The 23376-nt window shown below is 37.1% G+C and overlaps 1 protein-coding gene across 4 annotated transcripts in view; it reads right to left on the reverse strand.

Annotated features, from left to right (window-relative positions):
* Positions 1–23376, reverse strand: part of ADGRB3 (adhesion G protein-coupled receptor B3) — a 711244-nt gene that overhangs the window by 25712 nt on the left and 662156 nt on the right. For all 4 annotated transcript variants that reach the window (XM_078055165.1, XM_078055166.1, XM_078055167.1 and 1 more), the window contains 3 exons: positions 15655–15750; positions 13925–13964; positions 8776–9419 (listed from right to left, as the gene is read on the reverse strand). In XM_078055165.1, the coding sequence (XP_077911291.1) occupies positions 8776–9419; positions 13925–13964; positions 15655–15750 (780 nt within the window). The remainder of the gene's footprint in view (positions 1–8775; positions 9420–13924; positions 13965–15654; positions 15751–23376) is intronic.

Below are 23376 nucleotides of genomic sequence, written 5' to 3' on the forward strand. Positions count from 1 at the left end.
TAAGTATACGTTAAGCAAAATTCTTTCCTTAATACAGCAAAATGCAAGCCTGGGAACAGTTTTAAGAAGTTACTATAGAACATTAATCATGAGCTTTGCGTTCCATTTGAAAATTAAATAGTGAGATCTTATGAAAAATGTTCAGCTAGCCAGCAAGTAAGAGACCCTTCTGCTGCAAGCATTGAGGGGTTCATTGTTGCCAAAGGTCGTAACAACCATACGTTGCTCTGTTTCTGAATGCAAAGCTGTGTAACCTAAGAACTGGAAATGCTGACGGACACATATCACTAAAGGCTCCATATTTTAGGAACAAGAACAAAAGATGGGACCTAGAAGAACACCAGAAAGAGATTTCGCTTCTGATGGGTGATGTCACCTATGCACCTATATTGATATAAAATATGAAAAAGAAAACAGATATACTCCTATAGATTTCTCGCTCTTCTATTGAATTCTATGAAAATTAAATTCTAACATAAAGTTATAGCATAACTAGCAGCCTTGAAGGATTAGATGAAGAAGTAAACAAATGAAGCACACAGATTTCAATCTAAAGAGCTTAAAGATGATGGTGGTGGGGATAAGCAGTGAAGACTTAAAAATTAGAGAATGGGAAAAATGTGGCAGATTTTCGGAGCCCATGAGAGGTTAAAATTTGTGTTCTATAATTCATATCCCCACAATACTGACCAAGTGTACCAACCTTTCATAGTTTATAAAGTGCTTTCACATTTGAACATGCTACCTGCCCTGTGGGATGGTCAGGAAAGTATCATTTTTTTATATCCATTCTATGAATTAGGAACACTCCGGACCAGTGTAGTTAAAATGACTTGTTCGCTTAACCTGGGTAGTAAGCAAATGAGCTGGGATTCACACTCAGGTCTTCTGACTCCAAACCCTGTGTTTTATCCACTATCTCCCACTACTAGCTCAGGGGTAAAAGTGGTAATACTTTGTAGTCAAGATGCCTGTGATATTTTATTGATTGTTACTGGAACTCAGCAAAATAACAATGCAGGACCCAGTCAATCCAAGGCTGAAAGCAGTGGGACAGAGATGCTTTCTAGCCATAAAGTAAGTTCAAGCAGATTAACTTTTATTTGTCAATTTTATTTTAAAAGAGAAAAAAAGCATCAGCATGATACTTCTCTGAGAGAAAATCTAATGGCAATGTAAAAGAATTTGTGTTGACTACAGTAACTTAAAAACCATTTGAACATGGGATACTTTATGAGCAATGATACAGTAACACATAGTAGCTGACCTCCACCTCCATGATGTGTCCCCCATTGCAAAATCCTAGTTTATCTTAATGAGGTATCTGGCACTGGGAAATTGTGGTGTAATGCAAGAACCAGAGTGTTCAATTCTGTTATCCTTGGTATACATGCAGTATGTTGGAAAGTCTTTCAAAGCACTCAAGTTTGTGGAAACTGTGACTGACTTACATGTTTATTCAAATGTCCCTCTGAGTTTGCTGGGAAGTTATTGAAAGGTATAAAGGTGGTTAGAAAAAGTGGTTATGTGTTTAAAAAATGAGAATCTATTAAAAAAAATGATCAAGGGGCGCCTGGGTGGCTCAGTCATTAAGCGTCTGCCTTCAGCTCAGGTCATGATCCCAGGGTCCTGGGATCGAGCCCCGCATCGGGCTCCCTGCTCAGCGGGAAGCCTGCTTCTCCCTCACCCACTCCCCCTTCTTGTGTTCCCTCTCTCGCTGTCTCTATCAAATAAATAAATAAAATCTTTAAAAAAAAAAGTGATCAAGACATAACAATTTTTCTGATTGACAATGGAAGAACTGCTACATATAAATTTAAAATAAGCCAGGGTGGTGTTAAAATATTTTATGAAGATCTAAATCCCTCTGTCTATATATATCCCCAACTTCTCAAATAATTTGATACAAAGCATCCTTTTTGTCACAGTAGGTGATAAAAAAAAATCTCTTCTTCTATGTGGTTTCCTTTTCCTAATTTTCCACTTAGAACTCATCCTAACTTGTATTCTATCCTCAACACTCCATTAATATTCTTCTTGTCAAGGTCTCTGATGAGCTGCATCTGGTCAATTTCCAAGGTCAACTTTCTGTCCTTAGCTTGCTGGACTCTCAGAAGCTTTTGAAATTTAATCATTTCCCCCAACAAAACACATGATCTTAGCTTTTCCTCTCTTCTCCCCTCCTGTTTGCTGTAGCTCATTCTCAAGTGTCCTTTTGCTGGCTCTTCCTTATCTCATTGTCTTCTAAGTGTTGAGGTCCTGAATTCTCTTTTTTTTTCATCTTCTCTCCTGGATGATAGCATTCATTCCATGGTGGTAAATACTATTTAAGTTCCAAACACTTTTTTCTTCTTCATGTCTTTCCCATCACAGAAAATGTCAGATATCTAGTTGGTCAGGTCAGAGACTTTCCCCCATCTCTCACCCTGCACATCAAATCCACCAGCAAGTGGTATCTATTTCATCTCTGAAATCTCTCTTGATCCACCTACTCTTCTCCATCTTCACTGTCACCTCTATAGTCAAAAGCATTCTCCTGTCCTGTCTGGATAACTTCAGTAGCTCCCTAACTGTCTTCCAACTTTCTGCTCTATCCCCACTCCTAATAATACTGGATCCTAATCCTTTTCCCCAAACCACTGAAGGGATGGATGGACGGATGGATGGATGGAGAAATGATCATGACAATCTTTCACTTAACAGTCCTTGTTTGCTTCAATTGTTTTACAAGGCTCTCTAAAATCTGTTTTTTTCTTCCTATGCCAACGACATCTTAAGGAGCTCACCCACTGTTTCACAGGACTTCTAATCCTGTGAAAATATTCCAAACTCTTTCCTATCTCTGTATTATAGTTTCTGTTGCCTGAAACATCTCCTCAACCTCCAGAGAGATCCTCATAAGCCATGTTCCTTCTTAACTTCACCCCATATAGCACTTTAGGAGGCTTAGATCACCTTATCAAGTCTCTCCCTCACATTCCATGGTCCTTACCCAGCTTAGTACACTCTTTTAGATTATTCATTTGTTACCAGTTATTTCTCTCTTCCATAGGGTTTATTCACCACAGGGATAGGATCCACATCTGTCTTGATCACTTTTATATCCCTAGCATCTACCAAATGGCCTGGCACAATAATTCACAAAATTATTGATGAATAAGGAGGTACACTATGGCAGCTAAACAAGTCCAAAATAACGTGACTTGTTTCTTGTTTTTGTTTTGTTGTTGTTTTTCTTATTCTTTGGGAGAATATGGATAAGCAGGCAGACTAAATACACAAAGAAAACATTATGAATGGATTAGTTGACAGTGAAAAGGATCAAGACAATTGAGGGGAATGCAGGCTTATCACTAATGGAAGGAAAAACAATTCAGGATGATTTAAGAGTAAGAAAATGTACAAGAGTATGAGGCTACACAGAGGAATACTTAGGAAGTATATGCATCGAGGCATCTTTCCATATCTAAATCCTCTAGAACAATGAATAGTTTCTCAGAGGGAATAATTCATTATTTGTGTCACTTCAAATTAAACTGGACCAGACACTAGAAAATTCACTGCAAGGGATAAATTACAGTGACTAATAAATGGCAATATGACTGCCATTAAAAGTTTTATTATGGAGTGAGCAATGAACATACTCAAGGAGAAAGCTTTGATACCAAATCCATTCAAAATATCTGTGAAAATAAAACCTGAGGATAATTAATTTTGAAAAATGACTTTTATTTCAGCTAATTTTGTTTGCATGCCTGCATAAAAGACAAAACTCCCTAATCTAGGAGCAAAAACAAAGCACTAAAGAAGGGCAAGCCTTCCTTTCATCACAGCTATGTGAGAACAAAATGTAAAAAAGAAAAAGTGGCTTCTGGACAAAGGTCAGCTCTGTAATGGTTTCTGTTAGTGACCGTCTCCCAGCGCCCAAGTGAGGCCATAATATTTTGTCTAAAGCCTGAAATATTGATTTAATACAGCATTCAAGCTTCTTCACAGAAATTCAAGATATAATGGTAATGAAATAGTAACACAACCTTACATCTGAAGTGCTTCTTTCAATTTTCAAAGGGTTTTCACATACATTATCTAATTTGCTCCTCACAAGAGCTTTATGGGAGGCAACTGCAATGTGACATGATAGCTAACCTGTTTTACCTTTAAAAACCATTATGGTGAGAGCTCTATAACTCATGACCAGAAAACTGGAGTATAAAAATGTAGCCTAGAATGGTGTCCCCTTCTACCCGTTTCTAAATTGAGGGAGACTTATCTGACAATGTTTTCAGATACATAGTTAAGTTTATACCGAAATGGTCAGAAAAGCTGGAGTAGCAAAACTTTCTGCTCCTGATAAATCATTTTGTAACCTATCTAATCTGATTAGCCATTAAGGGTTTCTTCATGAATAAGAAAAATTAAAACACAATTTGTCAGGAGAAGGAGAGGAACCACTTAATGTATTTACATCTGAGCAAAGTGTTTCATAAGAATTCTAGTGATAGTGGAGCTGAGAAGCCACATACAGGATCACGAGGTAACCCAGAGATTAGCAGAAGTGACTATCCCCCAAGCTGGACAAAGGGAGATGGCATTGTGACATAAGCCCAGGGGCTGAGACACCTGGCCAAAGCCAGAAGCGTTAAGAAACTGCAGCTAAAGAGACCACAAGATAGTGTCCAAAGGAGAACGAACAGGGGAGAAATATCCTGGGATTCTGCCCACCTCCAATCTCTCCCCAGTGCCTCCTAGTGGCCAATCTCTCCCAGTCAGAAGCACAGGAACCTGCATCAGCCTTCAGTGACACAGGGAAAAGGGTGCAGAATGGACCATGTACCAAACAGGCCCAGGGCATGCATACAAACTGGGAAGATTTTTGAGTGAGGAAATGTTTATTATTTAAATCTAACAAGCTACAAGCTGTGGAATAAATACCAGTGTTCCAAAGATTCAAAGCAAATACTGACCTATCTTACAATGATATAGCTAGAATTTTTCAAAAAAATAAATAGGACCACAATCCAAAATTTAAACTATGTTTCATAGTCCTCAAAATGGCTTAAGGACTATGATACCTTAATATTTTCCCCACCTGCTCCACAGCACCTAGTAGTTACTTGCTTTTTATACACACCAAATATCAACACATTTTTTTTCATTAATTGAAGGTGAATGACTTAAGTGCTGATAACAGTTTTTCTTTTTTTTTAAATTGTTTTAAAAACATTTATTTATTTACTTTAGTGGGGGACAGAAGGAGAGGGAGAGAGAATCTCAAGCAGACACCCTGCTGAGCGCGGAGCCCAATGTGGTGCTCGATCTTATAACCTGGGCCCAAATCAAGAGTCAGATGATTAACTGACTGAGCCACCCAGACACCCCTGACAGTTTTATTCTTCTTAACCTTAAAGCATTTAGACGACCTTGAGGGCTGGAGCCATTGTGAGGATTTCTATCATATTAAAATTCCAATTATCCCATAGTTGTGGAAACTAAATCTTTCAGAAACTACAATTTCAGAATTGCTCATCAAGCCCATCCTGCGAATGGATACAGTTGGGAAGATGGAAGATAACAATTAAAAAAAAAAAAAAAAAAAAAAAGGAAGGTAATATTGGGCAGGGAGAAAATCTGGATAAGCTTTTATGCCAAGAAACTTCATGCATTCATCAAACTTTTTTACACTCAATAATTGGGGGGTAGCTAAACAAACTCCTCTGAAGGCTAGAGCCTTTTCTAATGGCACTGCATTTCAGGGCTGGGGAGCCTCCCTCCTTCTTTATTGCCTCCTGCTTATTTGAATAAATAATTCTACACTCACCCACGCTGGCTTTTGTTTTCTTTCCCTTAAGTCTTGTTTCTCCTTGCCTTCTCTTTTCCTTATGCAAACCATATTCTGTGCTACAACTGGTAGCTTTTATCTTCTTCTCTTTCTCCCCCCAACCTCACTTGGCAATTTGTGAATACCCACTCCTCTGGAGGAAACTTCCTGAATTCACATGAACATCAAGAACGTTATTCTTGAAAGGATCCTGATGCACCTGGCCGTCCTCTGCTGCTGCAGTCTGCAGGGCTGGGTGTTCCTGTGGCTGTGATCTTCCTTCTTGCTCAGAGGGGGAGACAACTCAAACCGTTCTGTGGCTTGGGCCTCACGTCATCCACATATTCACCCACTTGCGTCTTTACATTGTCTTCTAAAAGACTCCGGGCACCTCCTGGCTACCGTTGATCCCCTCATTATGTAGATACTCCAGTCATCTTTTGGTTTTTTCCTCTAATGTCAGGATATCATCTTCCTCACTGGTTGGCCCTGCAGATACAGTCTAGCAGAGCTGATAACTCAACTTGACAATGCATCACTCTGCTCATAAGGAAAGCCGTACCACTGACTTTATCTTCATTAGTCACAGACCTATGTCCAAAATCTGTTAGCTGTGTATACCTATACTTTATCCTTGTCCTGTCTTTATTCATGGTAAGACCATATGTCTGTCAAGGGTTAAAACGAACTTTAAAATTGTTCTCCTGCTAATGTCCAGACACATTACAGTCTCTTTTAGACAGCATAAAATTGATCAGGACAGAAAGATTCTTTTCCTAGATGTGCTATGTACTTGCTCTGTAACCTTGAATAAATGACTTTACTTCAAGGATTATAACGACTTATCCATTGCACAGAGGTGTTGTGAAGATTAATTAATTCATGTTTTTAAGGTGATTTGAGGATCTGCTAATGAAAGATGCTATATAAATGCTAATTTTTATTATTCATTCCCACATCTATATATTCTCTTTCAGCTGTCTCCTAAAATGGTCACCATAAGCAATTACTATTAAATTCTTTTAAAGAATGAAAACGAGGAACTGAATTTTCATTCTGAATCCTGAATTTTCTTTCCTTTTCAAGATGTAAGCCTTGTGATCTCTAAGTCATTTAAATGCAGATCTTTTGGCTGAATCACAGTTATATATGATGCTTATACTTAATAATAAGGATATGGAGATTTGGAAAAATTACAAACTGAACAGAGCAACACTTGGGAATTTAGTCTCTTGTTCAAGCACACACAACCTGTATAATATCAAACCCCCGAGAGGTTTTTAGGCTTTTAGATGTAAAGCATTTTTATAATAAAGCAAGATATTTTAATGCAATTCCATTCCAGCCCCTTTAGCACATTTTAAAGAGCTGTTCTATAGAGAGGACTCATATGGTCATTATGATTTTCAAGTAGTACATCAGAATTATGATTACTTAGGATGTTATATTATTAAATGCACACTCACTGAAAATCCTTTTGAAACTTTTGTGATTTTGCATAAATATTATGTAGCTTGTGCTTATGTGGTCATACTATAGGTGACCTGCTAGTCTCTGGGATACACAAGTTAGAAACAGAGAAACAGTAGCTCGTCTGCTAATTCAGAAGGACAGAACACATTTGTCCAGTGGTAGTGGGAGCTCCTGCCCCTACAAGTAACTTGGCCTCACTGCCCCTATGCTTTTGGTTCTGAGGGATGATTCTTCTCAGAAAATCTACTCTGTTAAGACTGATCTAGAACCTAGGGATTTATTCTAGATCCCATCCACATCACCACTTTTCCCATCTAGAAGCTCCCTGATCCAGTTGGGAAAAAATCTCAAAATCACACCACTCATCAAGTTGCTCTGGCCTTACAGGATCTCTTTTCCTGTTAACCTAGTAGAAGGAATGGCTTTGTGGGGAGAAGGGAGGGACAACTGCTTCTGTGCACTTTTGAACACAAGAACATAAGATGATCAGCAGTATTTCTGATGGAAAGGGTAAGCAACCAGTTATAGTGTCTTTCTCTAAGTAGTGTCTTATGAAATGACCTATCATATTAAAACAACTGGCCATACATGCAAAAGAGTGCATGTATTGCACTGTATACTAAACATACATAATATATCAGCAGTAGGTTTATAGCAAAATTTCAAGGTACAAGATATAAAAGTCACAGACAAAACAGTAACATGATGTATGTTGATAAAAAAAAAAAGACACATTCCTTAGGTCTTACTTGATTAATTATAATATGAATGATATTGATAACGGTTGACTACTCTGTATTTCATTTTATGAGTAGAAAAGAAGCTGAGGGGAATTTGTTTTTATAGAAAAGCCATGTGGTCGGACCTCGGAGTCTTGACTCTTAATCTGATTAATGTGCATCCCTCCTGAGAGCTCACAATTTAAGACAAAAAATTTTAGTGGTCATCATTCTACAAGAGCTGACAGCAAAACACTTACTCTGAAAGATATCGATCTAACATAAAAATAGAGTTTATAATCAGTGTAATGGAAGACTCCACAGAAACATTCCAATTTTGGTATTTTTAATGGATGCCCTCACACAGAAAATCCAGATTTTGGTTGAAGTTTGTAATGCCATCCAGGAACTACTTTGACCACCAAAAGGATCTCTGGTAACCTGAGAAACATCAAGAGGATCTTCTATTTTTTCCTTTATGAGTGCTGTACTTGATTCCCATTATGAAAGAATTACAATTGATATCCTTTTAAATATAGAGGACTCCCTTTTCAAAACATGGTCTTGAGAAAGAGCATTCTGATGTACTACTGGAAAAAAAAAAAGTATGTCTAGAATCTTAATACCAACGTGCCAAAAATTTGTGTATGATACATAACTGCAAAAGGTAATGTGAGTCTTCTCCTTCAATCCAGTGTCGTATGAATCAATTTCTCAAATATCAAATATCTCAAATATCAAGGAAAGGTTTATTCTATTGCTTACCTCTAATGAACTCATTGATATCGTTGACCCAGTTTCACTCCTTGATAGTCCTGCATTATCATCCAACTCAGAGGCCATGAAATTCTTCACAGCTGTGCGAGGCTCAAAGGGCAAATTCTGCATATGTTCCTGGGGTGCAAGGTGTTGATCTAAGTTCATACTAAACTGGTCCATTACAGGGGGATTCATGTTGAATTCGGGATTCACTTTGTAGTGCAATAACCTTTCATGTGGCAAGGTTTCCATACCAATATTCATTTTGCTTTCTTCTTTCATTGATGGCTGGGTATTTACAGAACTTCTGGGCATCACGATATAGTCACTTTCCATCATTCTTTCTTGAGGATGGACCATGTCCATATCAGCTCCTCTCAAATTGTCATCTGTACATAAGTACACAGTTCTTCGCAATTCACTGTTCTCTTTTTTCAAACACTGATTGCCCAGCTCATTCATACTCATGGGCATGTGCATACCCGTAGGTTGCTGGATAATGACTTTGGAAATGACGTTTCCAGGGAGTGTGGAATAGCTTAGCCCTTCAGGGTTTGTTCCCTTTTCTTCTTCGTCATCATTTAGAGAAATCCTAGAGAGCGTTCCTGTTATTGTTGCTGCTCGGCAAGGACCGATATCCTTATGAAGAACTGTAAATTAGGATATAAAAATTCACAGAAGAAAGTTAATGCATTTTTATTTTTTCATTACTGCATTCTGCTCTCTCTCTATGAAACAATTTCCTTAATCAAATTAAAAAAATAATATTTAAAAAATTATGTATCTATTGTTTGTAGATGGTCCAGATTACTCAATCACTCTTTATTGATTCTGATATGCTTTCATAGATCTCAGGTAGTCCCTAGCTAAAACACATCTGAAAGTTGATTAATGAACTTTCAAAAATCTCCATACCTTACTCTTAAACAACTCTGCATAGCTTTTCAGGGGAAAGACAGATACCAGAGAAGTTTCTCCCTTAGTCTGTTGCAAAGAGTTTTATGAAATCATGGATATAGTCACATGAATTTGACTTTTTCTCAAAGGCTTTTCCCCTAAAGAATTCTACAAGTTCTCTTCATTAAAATACTTCTTGAAAGAGGTAATCAAGGAGAATTTCATCGTACTGCATTAGAAATTCCTTCAAAATTATGCATGTTGAAAATTAATGAACATTTATCTATGAAGTCCATATGGTCAAGGTACATATAGGGTTCAAAAGTATTTATCATCTTCAGTTCCATGTGGGGGAAAAAAGAATTTTTTTACAAGATCAATCCATATGCTTGAATGCCCCTGAGGTGGGGCCGGGGGGGGGGGGGCGGTGTTAAAGTTGCCACTGACTTGAAGCAGGAAAAAACCATATGAGCCTCTGAAAACTCAGTTTAATTTTAAGCCTGAAAAATAATGACTTAGAAAAATTAAAAATGCATGAGGACTTGTAGTAAGAGAGGGGAAAAAATGAAAACATAAACCAAACAAAAACAAACCAACAAAAGAATTCAGAATTTTTAATTAAAATGTAGTCTAGCATTTTTCTTCTGTCTCTATGTAAGAAGAAAGTCGTATCTTATGGGTAATAGTTGCAGAATGACTTGAGGCATGCTTAGTTGTAAAAAGATGTCAGTTTTGAGGTAGGAAAGAATGAAATTCTGAAAAAATATTCTTGGTAAGTTTGGTATTGAAAACACACAGAAGAGCACTGTGTGTAGGTTGGTTCAACGTGCCCACTTGCTGCTGCTCTACCCACAAAGCAGAGCAACTGTCGCCGAAAATTTCATTAGGCAGAGATGACTATAAAATATTTGATTCATTGTTTCCTCATGAAAGTGTCAGATATATTGAACTTTACCCATTTTTAACCAATTTTCAAAGAGCATCATAATGATTATTCATTAAAGCAGAGGTTAAAAACCAGAAGATTATGTCTTTCCTGACTACAAAGAAGAGAAGCCTTAAAAATTATTTCAAAACATGCATCATTCAAAAAAAAAATATGCCTCATTCATGTAACATCTTTTATCTTTAGGGATGCTGTATTTAATTACTGTATTAGGTCTCTTTATTTGAGACACTAAAAATCATGTTAAACCTATATCTACATTTTTTTTTATTAATCCACAATTTGGTTGTAAGTTTTTGTATTTATTATATAAAAAATGGGATAATTCAGTTTTAAAAACTTATTTCCCAACCTCAGATCAGTAATGAATTGTAGTTGCCAGGAAAAATTTACGTAAAGACATTAAGGGGCAAAGTATGTTAAATTAATAGACTTGATAACATTTTAAATAAAATACTTTAAAAAATCTCCAAATTCAGGGAAGAACAGTTTCAATCTTTAACTGCATGCAAAAACTAATCCAAAATTTATAGCCGTACAATTTAAAGGCAAGTTATGGGAACAGGTCATATTACATTAAGGACATATATAATTTTATACTTTTATGAATATATTAGAAAATATAAAGGAAATTTTGGTACTGAATATTGATTTCATAATCTGTACTTGTGCAGGATACATTTAGTTTTGTATCAGTTAATATGATTTGTAGTTATAGTTACCATATTTTTACATGACACAGCTGTCTTTACTGAAAAATTGTGTATCTTAAATATTTGGGGAAAGACAGTTCCTCTTATGAAGTAGTGTCTCCTCCATATGAGAGATATTTTTGCCTCTTAGACTTGCTTAAAATGGATATCCAAATTTTGAATGGAAACGTAAACACATGCATACCACCTACACAGCACAAACATGATGTTGAAGTGATGGGGCTTTTACGAGAAATTAAGTTGTAAAAGGCAAAACACAAACACAACACAGCAAAACAAAAAGCACCTAAATATTTTGCATAATCGGATATATATTCCACCCTTTGGGAAAGTGAATTTCAACAAAACTTAGAGAAAGATTACTCGGAGCCCATGAATTGAAACTTTAAAACTGAACTGAACAGATACCTCTAGGAAAAACTCAAGGCAAGTTCCTGACGAGCTCAGTTAAAAAGGGCACAGACAAAAAATGAAAAAAATTACAAAAATATTTTCCAACAAAATAACGGTTCTGGCCTGTATTAGGAATACTAAATCCCAGAATGCAACGAAGTCTGGGGAAAAGGGGTAATTTAACAAGAGAGCAGGATGAATACTGATGGATGAGACCATGGCTTGGGTGGGATAATCTAACACGGTGGTTCTCCAACATCAGCATGCATCAGAGTACCTGGACGGCTTGTGAGAACACTGGTAACTGCACCCCACCCCACAGTAGATCTGGGGTAGGGCCTGAAAGTTTGCACTTCGAACAAGTTCCCTGCTGCTCTGGACAAAACTACTTTGTTCCTCTTTCAACGATAACTGTAAAGAGTACACCAAAAAAGGCTGAAAGGAAACTAAACTAAATGTAGGAAAATAGGAATTAAATGAACACCTAGTTATTTTAAAGAAACTCAGGCTTCTGGACCCCAGACAGATCACATCCATCTTGGAACACAGATGTAGAACCTGGCACCATGGCTAGTGATCTTTGAGAAATTATGGAAAGCAGATAGAGCAAGGGAAAATGTTTTATCAGTTGTCCAAAAACAGAAATGGTAGACTTTGGAAATCAAACACTACTGAGGCTGTTTCTTAGCAATATTTTGTTAGATATTAAACAAGAAAGAGTGATTCCTAATCCCCTACCCCCAGGCCCACCGTGGGTGGGTTGCCAAGTTATGATAGTTATTCTACTGCTCTGCTCTGAGTATTTTCACTGAATTCAGAAATGAGAATATGAACTTAGTCTCTCATATTCTTGTGATTATGACAACTCTGTAATCTCACAACCTGCAAAGATGTTTAATGGTCATGAGTTGATTCTGAAAAGTATATATACTTAAAGGGAGTCCATGTGGGGTGGGTGGGAGGTGTCCTACTGAACACAGCAGGGTTCTATCCTCATTCTCTTCCCATCCAATTCCTTGATTGACAGTTTGAATAAATATTTAGAAGGTATTCTCGTCAATCTTTCAATGGCCAAAAAATTTCAAATGGATAGAAGGCTAACCTGAAACTAGCAAAATCACAAAGAGAGATAAATGCAAGGCCAGATTTTTCTTCAAGGAAAAAACCTAGAGCCTTTACCTAATCCTCTACTGGTAAAGTCCTGACAACTACTACAAGAGGTCTTAGGGATTTTAGATGACAACAAGTTGACAGTTAGTAGTAATGTACCAGTTGCTATGAAATGAAATGCAAATGTAGATAACATTAATATAAGTAAAGTGCCGACTGTGAGAAATGCTGAATAAGTGTGTACGTTTGGGCACCATAATTTAAAAACTCTTGACAGACTGGAGGCTATGTGGGCACCGTGCCTGCCGGGGAGGATGTTATGAGGAATGAATGAGGAACCATGGTTTGTTTAGCCTGGAGAAAAAGGGCTTGGACTGGGCTAAATAGGATTTGCTTCCAAACATCTGGATATTTAGATGAAGTAGACAGCCACTCTTATTTTAGAAGGCAGCACTAAAGTCAATGAATACAAGGTAAAATAAGGTGTATTATATATCCCCAATATAAAGAAACATTTGCAACAACTGGAATTATCCAAAAAATGAAACCTGTAGTTTCCTTTGAAACTCCTGAGTCATCTACTCCTGGTGAGAGTTCAGCCCCAGGCTGAGGATACCCACTGGGGACACCGTCCGTGGGACCCTAGCTCTCTAATGCAGAGCGCGCCGAACGGTTTCTCCTGGGCCCCACTAAGCACGTAGCAACGGCAGCAACTATGATACACACTGTGTTTCATCCTTGCAACAACCCATATTCCACAAATGATGGAAGTGAGGCACGAAGAGGCCAAACTGGCCTTAGACCTGACGACCAGGAAGCAGTGGAATGGAAGTCTTAGGTCTCGTAGTCCATGCTTTTCTGTTGTCACTGTGCTTCTTATTAACCATTCTTAGTTTCTCTGTCAATCCTCATTCTCCCTTCACCCCCGCCCTCCCCCTCCACCACATTTTGCTATTACAGTGCTTCCCTTTGAAATATTCTATTTATTCATCCACATGAATATGTGATGTGTAAGCTGTGGCATTTTCATTAAAATCAAAATCATAAAAGTGATTTCACTTCCCTAATGATATTTTCAAAATCCAAATATTCTTACCTGATCGACAAGCAATGTCTACATCCTTTTCAAAGTCTGTCTGTAACAACAAATAATAAGGTACAGAATCATCATTTAATGAAGACCTCGAGTGACTTTTACTAACTAGATTAACTAAAGTTTACAGATATCTGACTAGGCAGTACTAGATTATTGTTTTGTGCAAAAGAAGTTTCTTGAGGAGTAATCAAATTATTTTTAAGCCTATTTCTTAGAGACCAAATGTTGAATTAAAAAGTGGAAAAGTGGCATATAATTTTAATAAAGCAATACAATACCCACTGTCATCTTCAGTCAGGAGACTGACACCATATATAAAAGAATAGAGTTTCAAGGCAATTCCTTAAACCACACTAAAAAAGAATGTGCATTATTATTATGAACATACTTAAATAAATGTCTCTGTTATTTGTATTTTTATTCACTTTGAATATATTGTTTATAATGTAGTATAATGTAGTATTTTATAATACAGCTTTGTCAAACCCTTAACAGTCAGACCAGGCTCTTCAAATGATCCATTTTCATTCAAACTGACAAAAGCCTTTTAGATCTAGGAATTATAATCGAAGATTAAACAATACTAATCTGGTCTACAACCTGCCAGAGTTCACTTTCATCCCCATACTTTTAAACAGATCAGTTAATTTTTTTAAGTGGAAAAATTAAATTAGCCCATCTTAATCAAGTTCTTCCAGTCATATACTGGATGATATTATTTAGAATTTTTAAAATTTATCCTAATGTTTTAAATTAGAAATTTCAGTATTCATCTGTTTTTTTTTTTATTTTTTTTAAAGATTTTATTTATTTACCTGACAGACACACAGCGAGAGAGGGCACACAAGCAGGGGGAATGGGAGAGGGAGAAGCAGGTTTCCCGTGGAGCAGGGAGCCCAATGCGGGGCTCGATCCCAGGACCCCGGGACCACCACCTGAGTCGAAGGCAGACGCCTAACGACGGAGCCACCCAGGCGCCCCTCATCTGTTTGTTTTAATACAGAATTGATAATTCCTTCTTAAGTCTTAGTTATTAGTGTACCATTTTGACTATTTTATGTTGTCTAATCCAAAAACATTCATAATAAATTGAGTATATGGTAAAAGAAATCTCTATTTAAGTCCTGCTTTTAATGAATCAGTTTAAATCTTATCTCATTTCTAAAAGACACCAAAGTGCTTATGCCTAAAGGACCCCTTAATCTCACCAGTCAGAGCTCATGTACAATGACTGAGCTTTTATTGGAATTGTGACCATGCCCTTCTGCCTTAGGGCAGTGGTTCTAATCTTAGGCTGCATATTGGAACCACCAATACCTGGGGTCCCACCCCAGACTTTCTGATTTCACTGGTCTGGAGTGTGAATTCTAATGCACAGATAAGGCTGAGAACCATGCTTTACGACCAGAAGAACAGGTCCATAGTGTTCTGGTCTGTAAACAAACAGGTTCCTGTGGACAAATTGTTATCCCTCATTCTGTGCAGGGATGAAAATACTCTGGTGTTGTGTAGAAACCCCACACTCAACACACCAGGGGGCCCATAACAGATCTGGGACTCCCAAACAATTCAAACAGAATGGTTATCTGGTAGTTCTAAATCTGTTAATGAACTAAAGCCAAAGTCACTCAAAATGGGACTTGGATACTATTTTAGTAGTAAGAATATTTTGTTTACTCCCATCACAAATCATTACTTAATCAAGAGTCAGAAGGAAAATAAAAGCTCACCATTATTTGAGCATGCCCATTAGGAAAAGAACTTGAAGAATCAGCATTGATCGGATCCTGACAGTTTCTCAATCGGCATCTAAATGCATCCTGAACCTGTAGGGGGGAGAAACCCATTAATTTTCTTCTCTCTTGGTAATGACCAGATACTCTCTATATTGGCAATCAGTTGAGAAATGATAACTATCATTGTTTTATATCTAATACCCATTTTGCTTACTTCTTAATACATATACCAGTATCCCTGGACTTTATGCCAAGGACATCTATCACTTGCCATAATCTATTGGGGGAAGTGCTGGAAACTCCTCAGTTTTCACCAGGGCTGCGTCTGGCTGAAAAACCAGTAATTCTTGCCAGAGGGCAGATTTATTTTTCACTGTCATAACCAATGTGCATGTCTTTCAAGAGGGATTTCCTATTTGATATGGCATAATCTTCATAATAGCTTTAAACATTGCAAAAATGAGATTACTCAATGATCTTTTGACTGGAATTGATTTGGGATCATTTAGGGACAACTATTTCTTGTCTCCGTTCAAGTACCATGTGCCTTGGTGTAAAAACAAAACACAATGAAACAAAAAGGTAACAAAACAACTCTTTCTGGTTGTCTTAAAAGAAGAAGAAGAAAAAAAAGATCACTTTGCAAAGCCAAATTTCCTTAATACACATTCACAATTGGATTCTGAGTAAAGAAACACATATCACAAGGAAATTTGAAGAACATTAATTTCTTTATTAAACGAGTAAACATGAATCGATGAATAACAAACACATAAATCAATTGATAGTTATTCTGATCACATGATGCCTTCCCATTAACATGTCCTTCCCACTTCCTGTGGCTCATTAGGCTCCTAACAAGCTATTGATAGACATTAATACAAGTAGCTTCTTATCCAGTCAATGGCAAGGTCATTTTCGTATTTTGTTGTTTTTGACTTCACAGGATTGATATTCTCTGTCTAGTTTATTATAATCTGTTTTATTGGATTAAAAAACAAAGCAGAGATGATGTTGCATATCCCCTATTTTACCAAAGCGCCGTCACACAGAGGACCAAAGTAAACACGTAATGAATGATCTTTACTTCTGAAAAGCACTCACATGAAATATCCTGTCACTGTTTTGCTGTGAAATGTGTATAGTATACGTATTGGCCGGAAGAAAACTGAGCCTGTTGTTTTCTGCTCCTCTCACCCATGTCCTAAGTCATCACTGCAAGATTTGGGAAGTGACAAAGGGTTTAGTTACCGCCACAGAGTCCTGGCCGACCAGTACAATAAGGAGACCTTTGTCTACTTCCTTTTCTCCACCTCAGGTTAGAATCCTGGTGATGCAGCCACTATGGCTGTGAATTTAGGGAGTGGGGAATGGACTCAGTGCTCTCTGACTTCTTCTCTATCCTCTAATTCTAATATATCTAAATCTGAGATTTACTGGGAAAAAAAGAGTGAGGAGTTGTCTGCTATCAATGAGCAAGGTAATTTCTTCTTTCCTCCTTCAAACACCTCAGTACAAGTACAGGTGAAGGGAAATCTAGTCTCATCATCTTTTCCTGAAGAACTGGATAAATATTTAGAACTAAATCATCCAGCTTCTCCCTTGAAGGAGACATGACATGGGAAATGTTAGATTCTTTAAATGCAAATGCTTTCAGGATCCTCCTTTTTAGGTTAAGAAGTAATAGCTTTAAGTCATAGAGTGACACATTAATAATCAAAAATTGGTAATGAGTCTAGTGTTTGCCAGATGATCACTGTTTCCTACACAGAAACTTGCACTGGGGAAAAGCAATATCTGTTTTCAGGAAAAAGAAAAAAAAAATCCAAAGAACCAACCTCAGAAAAATAGGTATGTGCTAATTTTCTGTTTGTGCCCCAGAGCAACTGTTCAAGTAGTACAATTTATAAAGGTAGATAAATCATATGTTAGAAATATTGCCTTCCAGGAGCTTGTCACAAGAAATTTTTTTTCAAATCTATTTCTAAATACTAGCATATATAACACATGAAAGTGGCACTTGGTAATACCAAACATTAATTTAACTGGTCCACGCTAACCACTCTATTTTCAGACCTTCAGAGTCTAGCTGTCAAAGATATTTTTGTCTGACAATGAAATATGGAATGAAATATGAATGAATGAAATATGGAATGAATGATATGTGGAAATGAAATATGGAAAAGCAACTTCTGCTAAGTTGCTCTTCAAAATCCACTATCTGATCGCTTGAAGGAGATATAAAAGAAATCTAACTCTTTTCTTATAACATACACACACAAAATCAATCCTTTAAATTACCAAATTCTCAAACATGACAATGGATTAAGGGCATTTCTACCCTGGAGAATGATGTCAACTTTGTCAATCAGTCAATGCTTTGTCAATCAGCTTTGTCAATAGTCAATGCTATTCGGAAGAAATATAAAACAGAAAAGCATAAAAATTCTCCAGTAAATTCAAAGTCATTTTAATGGTCATATAAATGCCATAATTTAAGTGCTAGATTCTCTGACACTTTCAGTGCTTCTGTTACTTCTAATTCAGAAAGCTTTGCAGGAGAAATTCTGCTTGATTCCAAATGCTCTGTTTGATTTTTACAAAACCTTAAAAATGCATTCAGGCAATCTAGATGAGTTAGCCTTTAATGTTTGTCCGACACTGTCAGGGAGGAATGATTAGGCTAGATTTCATAATGCATATTCCTCATCACAGAAAAAAGGGTTTCAGGAGAGACAGTACCTGGAAAATATATCTGCAGCTATTTGGAAACATTTTGATAATTAATTGAATTTTCTATCAAGTAAACAAAAAGACTTTTATCTTTGGCGAATCAATTGTACTCATGGAGATTGTACTAATGGAGAACAACTGGAATTTTTTAGAAAGCAAGTCTACAAGGACCTTAATCTAGACAAGAAGAAAGCATAAAAAACAAAGACAGATCTATATTTGGCTATTCCATCCCGATATTAAAATCTTCTGTGCCAACTGTCATATTTATAGTGCAGGACAATAATAGTTTTGGTATTTCTTGCCTTGTGGTTAAGATTGAAGAAAAACAATTGTTAGAAGATCCATATATTTATCATCTAAACTCCTTCACCTGACTTACTACTTGTGGGGAATAAGCCACTCATTTTAGGTAACAATTTAATTAAAAAAAATTTTATATAACTCCAAGTTCTTGCAATATTATCATTTTTTAAAACTTACGCAAGACCAGTAAATACAATTTTTAAACTTGTCTTGAATAACTAAATGTTTGACATATTACGGCACAATTAAAATCTAGCCTCCAAAATGTCCTCTTTTTAAAATACTCTCCCAATGGGTCTTTAACCTTAATTGACAGAGGGTTAAAAAGTACTGGGGGAGTAGCAAAGAACAGGTATGTAAACAGCCTTGGAATATTTAGGGCACTTTAAGGAAATCTGATGTCCTGTTGTGAAATGAAAAAAAGAATGTCAAGAGACATCTTCAAAAATAAGGTGAGGTAAAAAGAATAACCTATCAAGGCTGTCTTCTTAAAGTATCCATCAGGGGCACCACCAAAGTTATCCTGTCTAGTTCCTGCTGGGGGCTGCTCTAAAAACCCCTGCAAAGCCATACACCCTTTTATTGTGGATGGTTTCCTGGGTGAGGAATGAATTCAAACAAGTTTGCAGGGGTGTGTCTTACTTCAGTCTCCCCCCACAGGAGAGGGATCTGGCTCCTCTCAGGAGCAGCAAGCCCAGAGCCTCTCGGCTGGTCCTCACTCTGAAGGCAGCTCGCAGTGTCACTGTGAAAGCTGGGGCCAGATTTAGAGATTGCTGGGGAAGAGCACCGAGCAATGTTTGGCAGCTCTGCAATGGAGAGAAACCTCACGGGCAAGAGCGGCACTGCTGGAAATGGGCTCTGTATTTAGCTACCAAGCAGCTAAGACCCCAAATCTTTACCTTTTAAGAAGACAGTTCTACCTGCAGTTATTCTTGATTTTCTATTCCAGAGGATCATTTGAAGACAAGCAAAGAAATTAAGTTGCATTCTTATAATTATTTGAGATTGTTAGCTTGGTGGGGGGGGAGGGGAATTTCTTATGCATTCTCTTTTTTGTCCTGGATCTAATGTCTACTATTGTTTCTATCGATTCATATTAAATAAATGACTCAGCTCTTTTTAATCATATTAAATTCCATATAATTTAATCATTAAATGAACCAGTAAGATTATTCTCAGTTTCATGTGTGTTATGCCAACGGACATAAATAACATGAATGACTTCACATTACGAAAGTATTACATGACTTCTCTGATAGCAAAGGAAATAAAAATGGTTTGTCCTTTGCTTTACATGGAAGGAAAAATATGGACTTTATTCCTACATTTCAGTCCTAATGACTTTCTACTGGAATCTTTTAACATCTAAAGAACCTATCACTCTCAAAATTGTTGTAGCTTTCTACCTTGCTTTGTATCAGTTTGGGGGGGTAACAGTAAGCTTCCCTAGAGGACATTTCACATATATGATCTGAAAAAATGTAATACCATTTCTTTAGCATGCAAATGAGCAAAGGAGGAAGGGAAGTTCTAGGTCAGACTCCCCCACTTAGGCCTTCACAGAAGATACTTCATTTTAGCCTCAAGCCATCCACTTCAAGGCAAGAAATAAAAACTTAATTCATGACCTCTATTCTTATATTTATTTTAAACCTCTATTCTAGACATATTCAACTTTCTGCCACCAGTTTGACAATGTTGCAAGGTGGGATCCCAGGTAACCGGAAAGAGTGGGAAGTGGGATTTGCCTATCCTTTTGGCCAGATACTCAGAAGAATTTTAGGTAAAGCAAGCCATGGTTGGATTGAGTTTGCCAATCTCTGCCATGAACTCTGTGTCTCAATTTGTTCACAGATGCTGATTAAGACTGATGAAAATATTCATAATATAATTGGAATTATGCTCAGGTCAGGAGAGCCTAATCTGGAGGGAGAGGTACGATTTATAAAAAATGGAATAAGGGAGGTTGGTGATTTCTGGGAATAAGTATATAGGAAGAGAAGCATACGATCCTTGCTTATGTCACATCCATGTTCCTATTTAAAGGCAGTCTTTGTGCTTTTCCATTCTCTGTTCTGATAAAATCCAGCTTCATTGCAGTACCTTCAGCCATTCTCCCATTCCCAGAAAACAAACACAACACACAAAATGATCTTTAAATGTATTTCTTCTTGAACCTTCAATTTGGCCTGCCAAAGAGAAGGCTCTTAGCAACCCACTCCCTTCTCCCTTAAATCTTTGTCCTTCTGAGCAAGCTGAGAATCTCAGAATCAGTGGTACCCTGGCCCTCCTACCCTGGACCATTCACTAACTCTATGAAATCTATTGAACTTCTTCATGACATGACATACAGTGGCCTCTTACCATGACCACTGAACACCCCAATGAGAAAGCTTTAAAAACACCACTTAATCAATGCTATGCACTCAAATGTTGTCAGTACTGTCTTTCTCTTGGGGTTGCAGTTATAACCATTTTTTTTTTTTTTAAACCACTCTAGTGTCTAGGATCACATCACTTGCTTTATGCCTCCATGTACCCCAGGTGGTCCCAGAGAAGACTACTCTATATTCACCATAGGCTCCATTCCATGGAAACCACATGCCTAGTAATCTCTCTCCATCTTCCCTTATTCGAAACTTTCACTTCCTTAATCCTCTGACCCCGTTTCTCCGCTCAGGACCCATTGCATTCTGAAGTCTCCTATCACCCACTCCCTCATTTCCAAAGACTAACTGAAACTCTTGCCCTCCCTCATTAAGGGAGTGCACAGATAAGCGCTTCCGTAATAATGAGTCATACCTAATTTCCCTGTAAATAGTCAGGCTTGGAGATTCATGCAACTCTCCATCTGAACTATATTATATGCAGTATGACCTCTTTTCAAATTGCTCTCTAGTTATTTCACCGCTATTGGCTTCATTTATTTTTTTAATGATTGGGGGAGAATATTGGTTTTAGATGAGATCCGTAAGGATGCTTGTCTGTTTTATATATTCACAGTCATGTGCTTGTAAATCATTTTGTTTGTCTGTATTCTTTACGGAAATAAGACCAAATTGGAAACTGGAAGGAAAAAAAAAGGCAGAGGGGAATGAGAGGAAGAGAGAAGGAGGGAAAGAATGAAAGAAAGAGAAAACTGTTTGTTTATGTCAAGTGCTTTGTTACAAAATTGCTTCCTGGGTTTGGATGAAGAGTCTGGGACCTCATCTGGTGCAGCCTAGACCTCCTGCCTGTGCTGGGGAAAGAGAAAAGGGGAGCTTGGCCCTTCTTACTGCCCCTACAGAGCAGCCCCAGGACCCTCACGTACTGACACAACAAAGTCATCTATTTAAGCACTTGCCTCTTTCCTTCCATTTAGTGAAAGGGTTTTATTGTAGCTTATTTTGTATCACAATCTTGTTATTTTCCCCCTCTGACATTAAGCTGTAAGACTGTCTTAGAGCCAGGCACAGCCAGAGACAGGAGAGATGAGAAGAATGTGCAGGCACCAAGAAAGCGGTTTCCTAGCAACAGTAACTATTTCAAAGGTTTCATAACTTGTGTAGTTTGAATTTCCATAGCAATGTGGAGAATAGTAAATAGTAGATGTCGTTATGTGCTTAATGCAAATGAATTCTAATCAAGGAATGATGAATAAATGAAGGAAGCATCTATATTTATTTATTAGATTCTGTCTTATTAGGTATTACACATATTAGCTTCCAAGATCTATGTTTTGTTGCTGAAATTAATGTGTGATAAATCATTTGGTTTAATTTTTTTCTTTTTATTCCCTCTTTTTCTTTTCTCTTTTGTCAGAGGCATCTACTAAAGCAATTCAACAGACAGAATTGCTCCAGAAGATGAAACTGTATTTTCAAGAATACAAATTTTATGAAATTTAAATATTGAGATATCAATCTGGAGGCCACAACAAATTGTTACGCAAATAATCAATTTGGTTTTTTTTTTTTTTAATGTGGAATATAATTGAGTTGGCAGAACCAAAGTGATCATTTCTCCCTTCCCTTCTGACTTGAAATGATTTGGTTTTAAAATTGGATCCACTAAAAGCAAAGGCACATTTAGAATAAATCAAGCCCCATACACATCACATTTAAAATGCCAGTTATACTATTTCTTTTCTCCTTCTTTAACTGCAAGGCTATATTCCTCCCCTGTGTACACCTACCTCCTTCACAGTAAGATTGCAAAAGTAAATATAGGAAAAGGCTTTTGAATTCATATTGGAAAAATCATTAAAGACTACAAATGACCAAATTATGTTACTGCGTGTCAAAAATACACAGAAATAAAAATATGTATATTTGCATCCAGTCTCTCTCTACGTTGAAGGAAATATTTCTTACACTGCTTATACATTTTTAATAAAGAAAAATCCATACAAATCATCTTGGGTTATTGTGAAAAATATTTTAAAGTGAAAAAAGCAGTAGAGGTAAAACTGTATTCCTAAAATCTCCTATGGGATTATCAGGTAGTTTGATAGGAGTAATTACCCAGTATTTTATAGGTAGCTATCTAGACCATTTGCTTTGGTGTATTTTTATGGAACGTCTGTTCACAGGAGACACTGAGGATATGGGAAGATGTTCCTACTCTCGTGGACTGTGGTTAATGTTAGCACAGTGTGATCACAGGTAATATGAAATAGACCTATTGCTGGTGTGTTAG

Source organism: Halichoerus grypus, chromosome 9 (genome assembly GCF_964656455.1).
Source record: "Halichoerus grypus chromosome 9, mHalGry1.hap1.1, whole genome shotgun sequence".
Lineage (NCBI taxonomy): Eukaryota > Metazoa > Chordata > Mammalia > Carnivora > Phocidae > Halichoerus > Halichoerus grypus.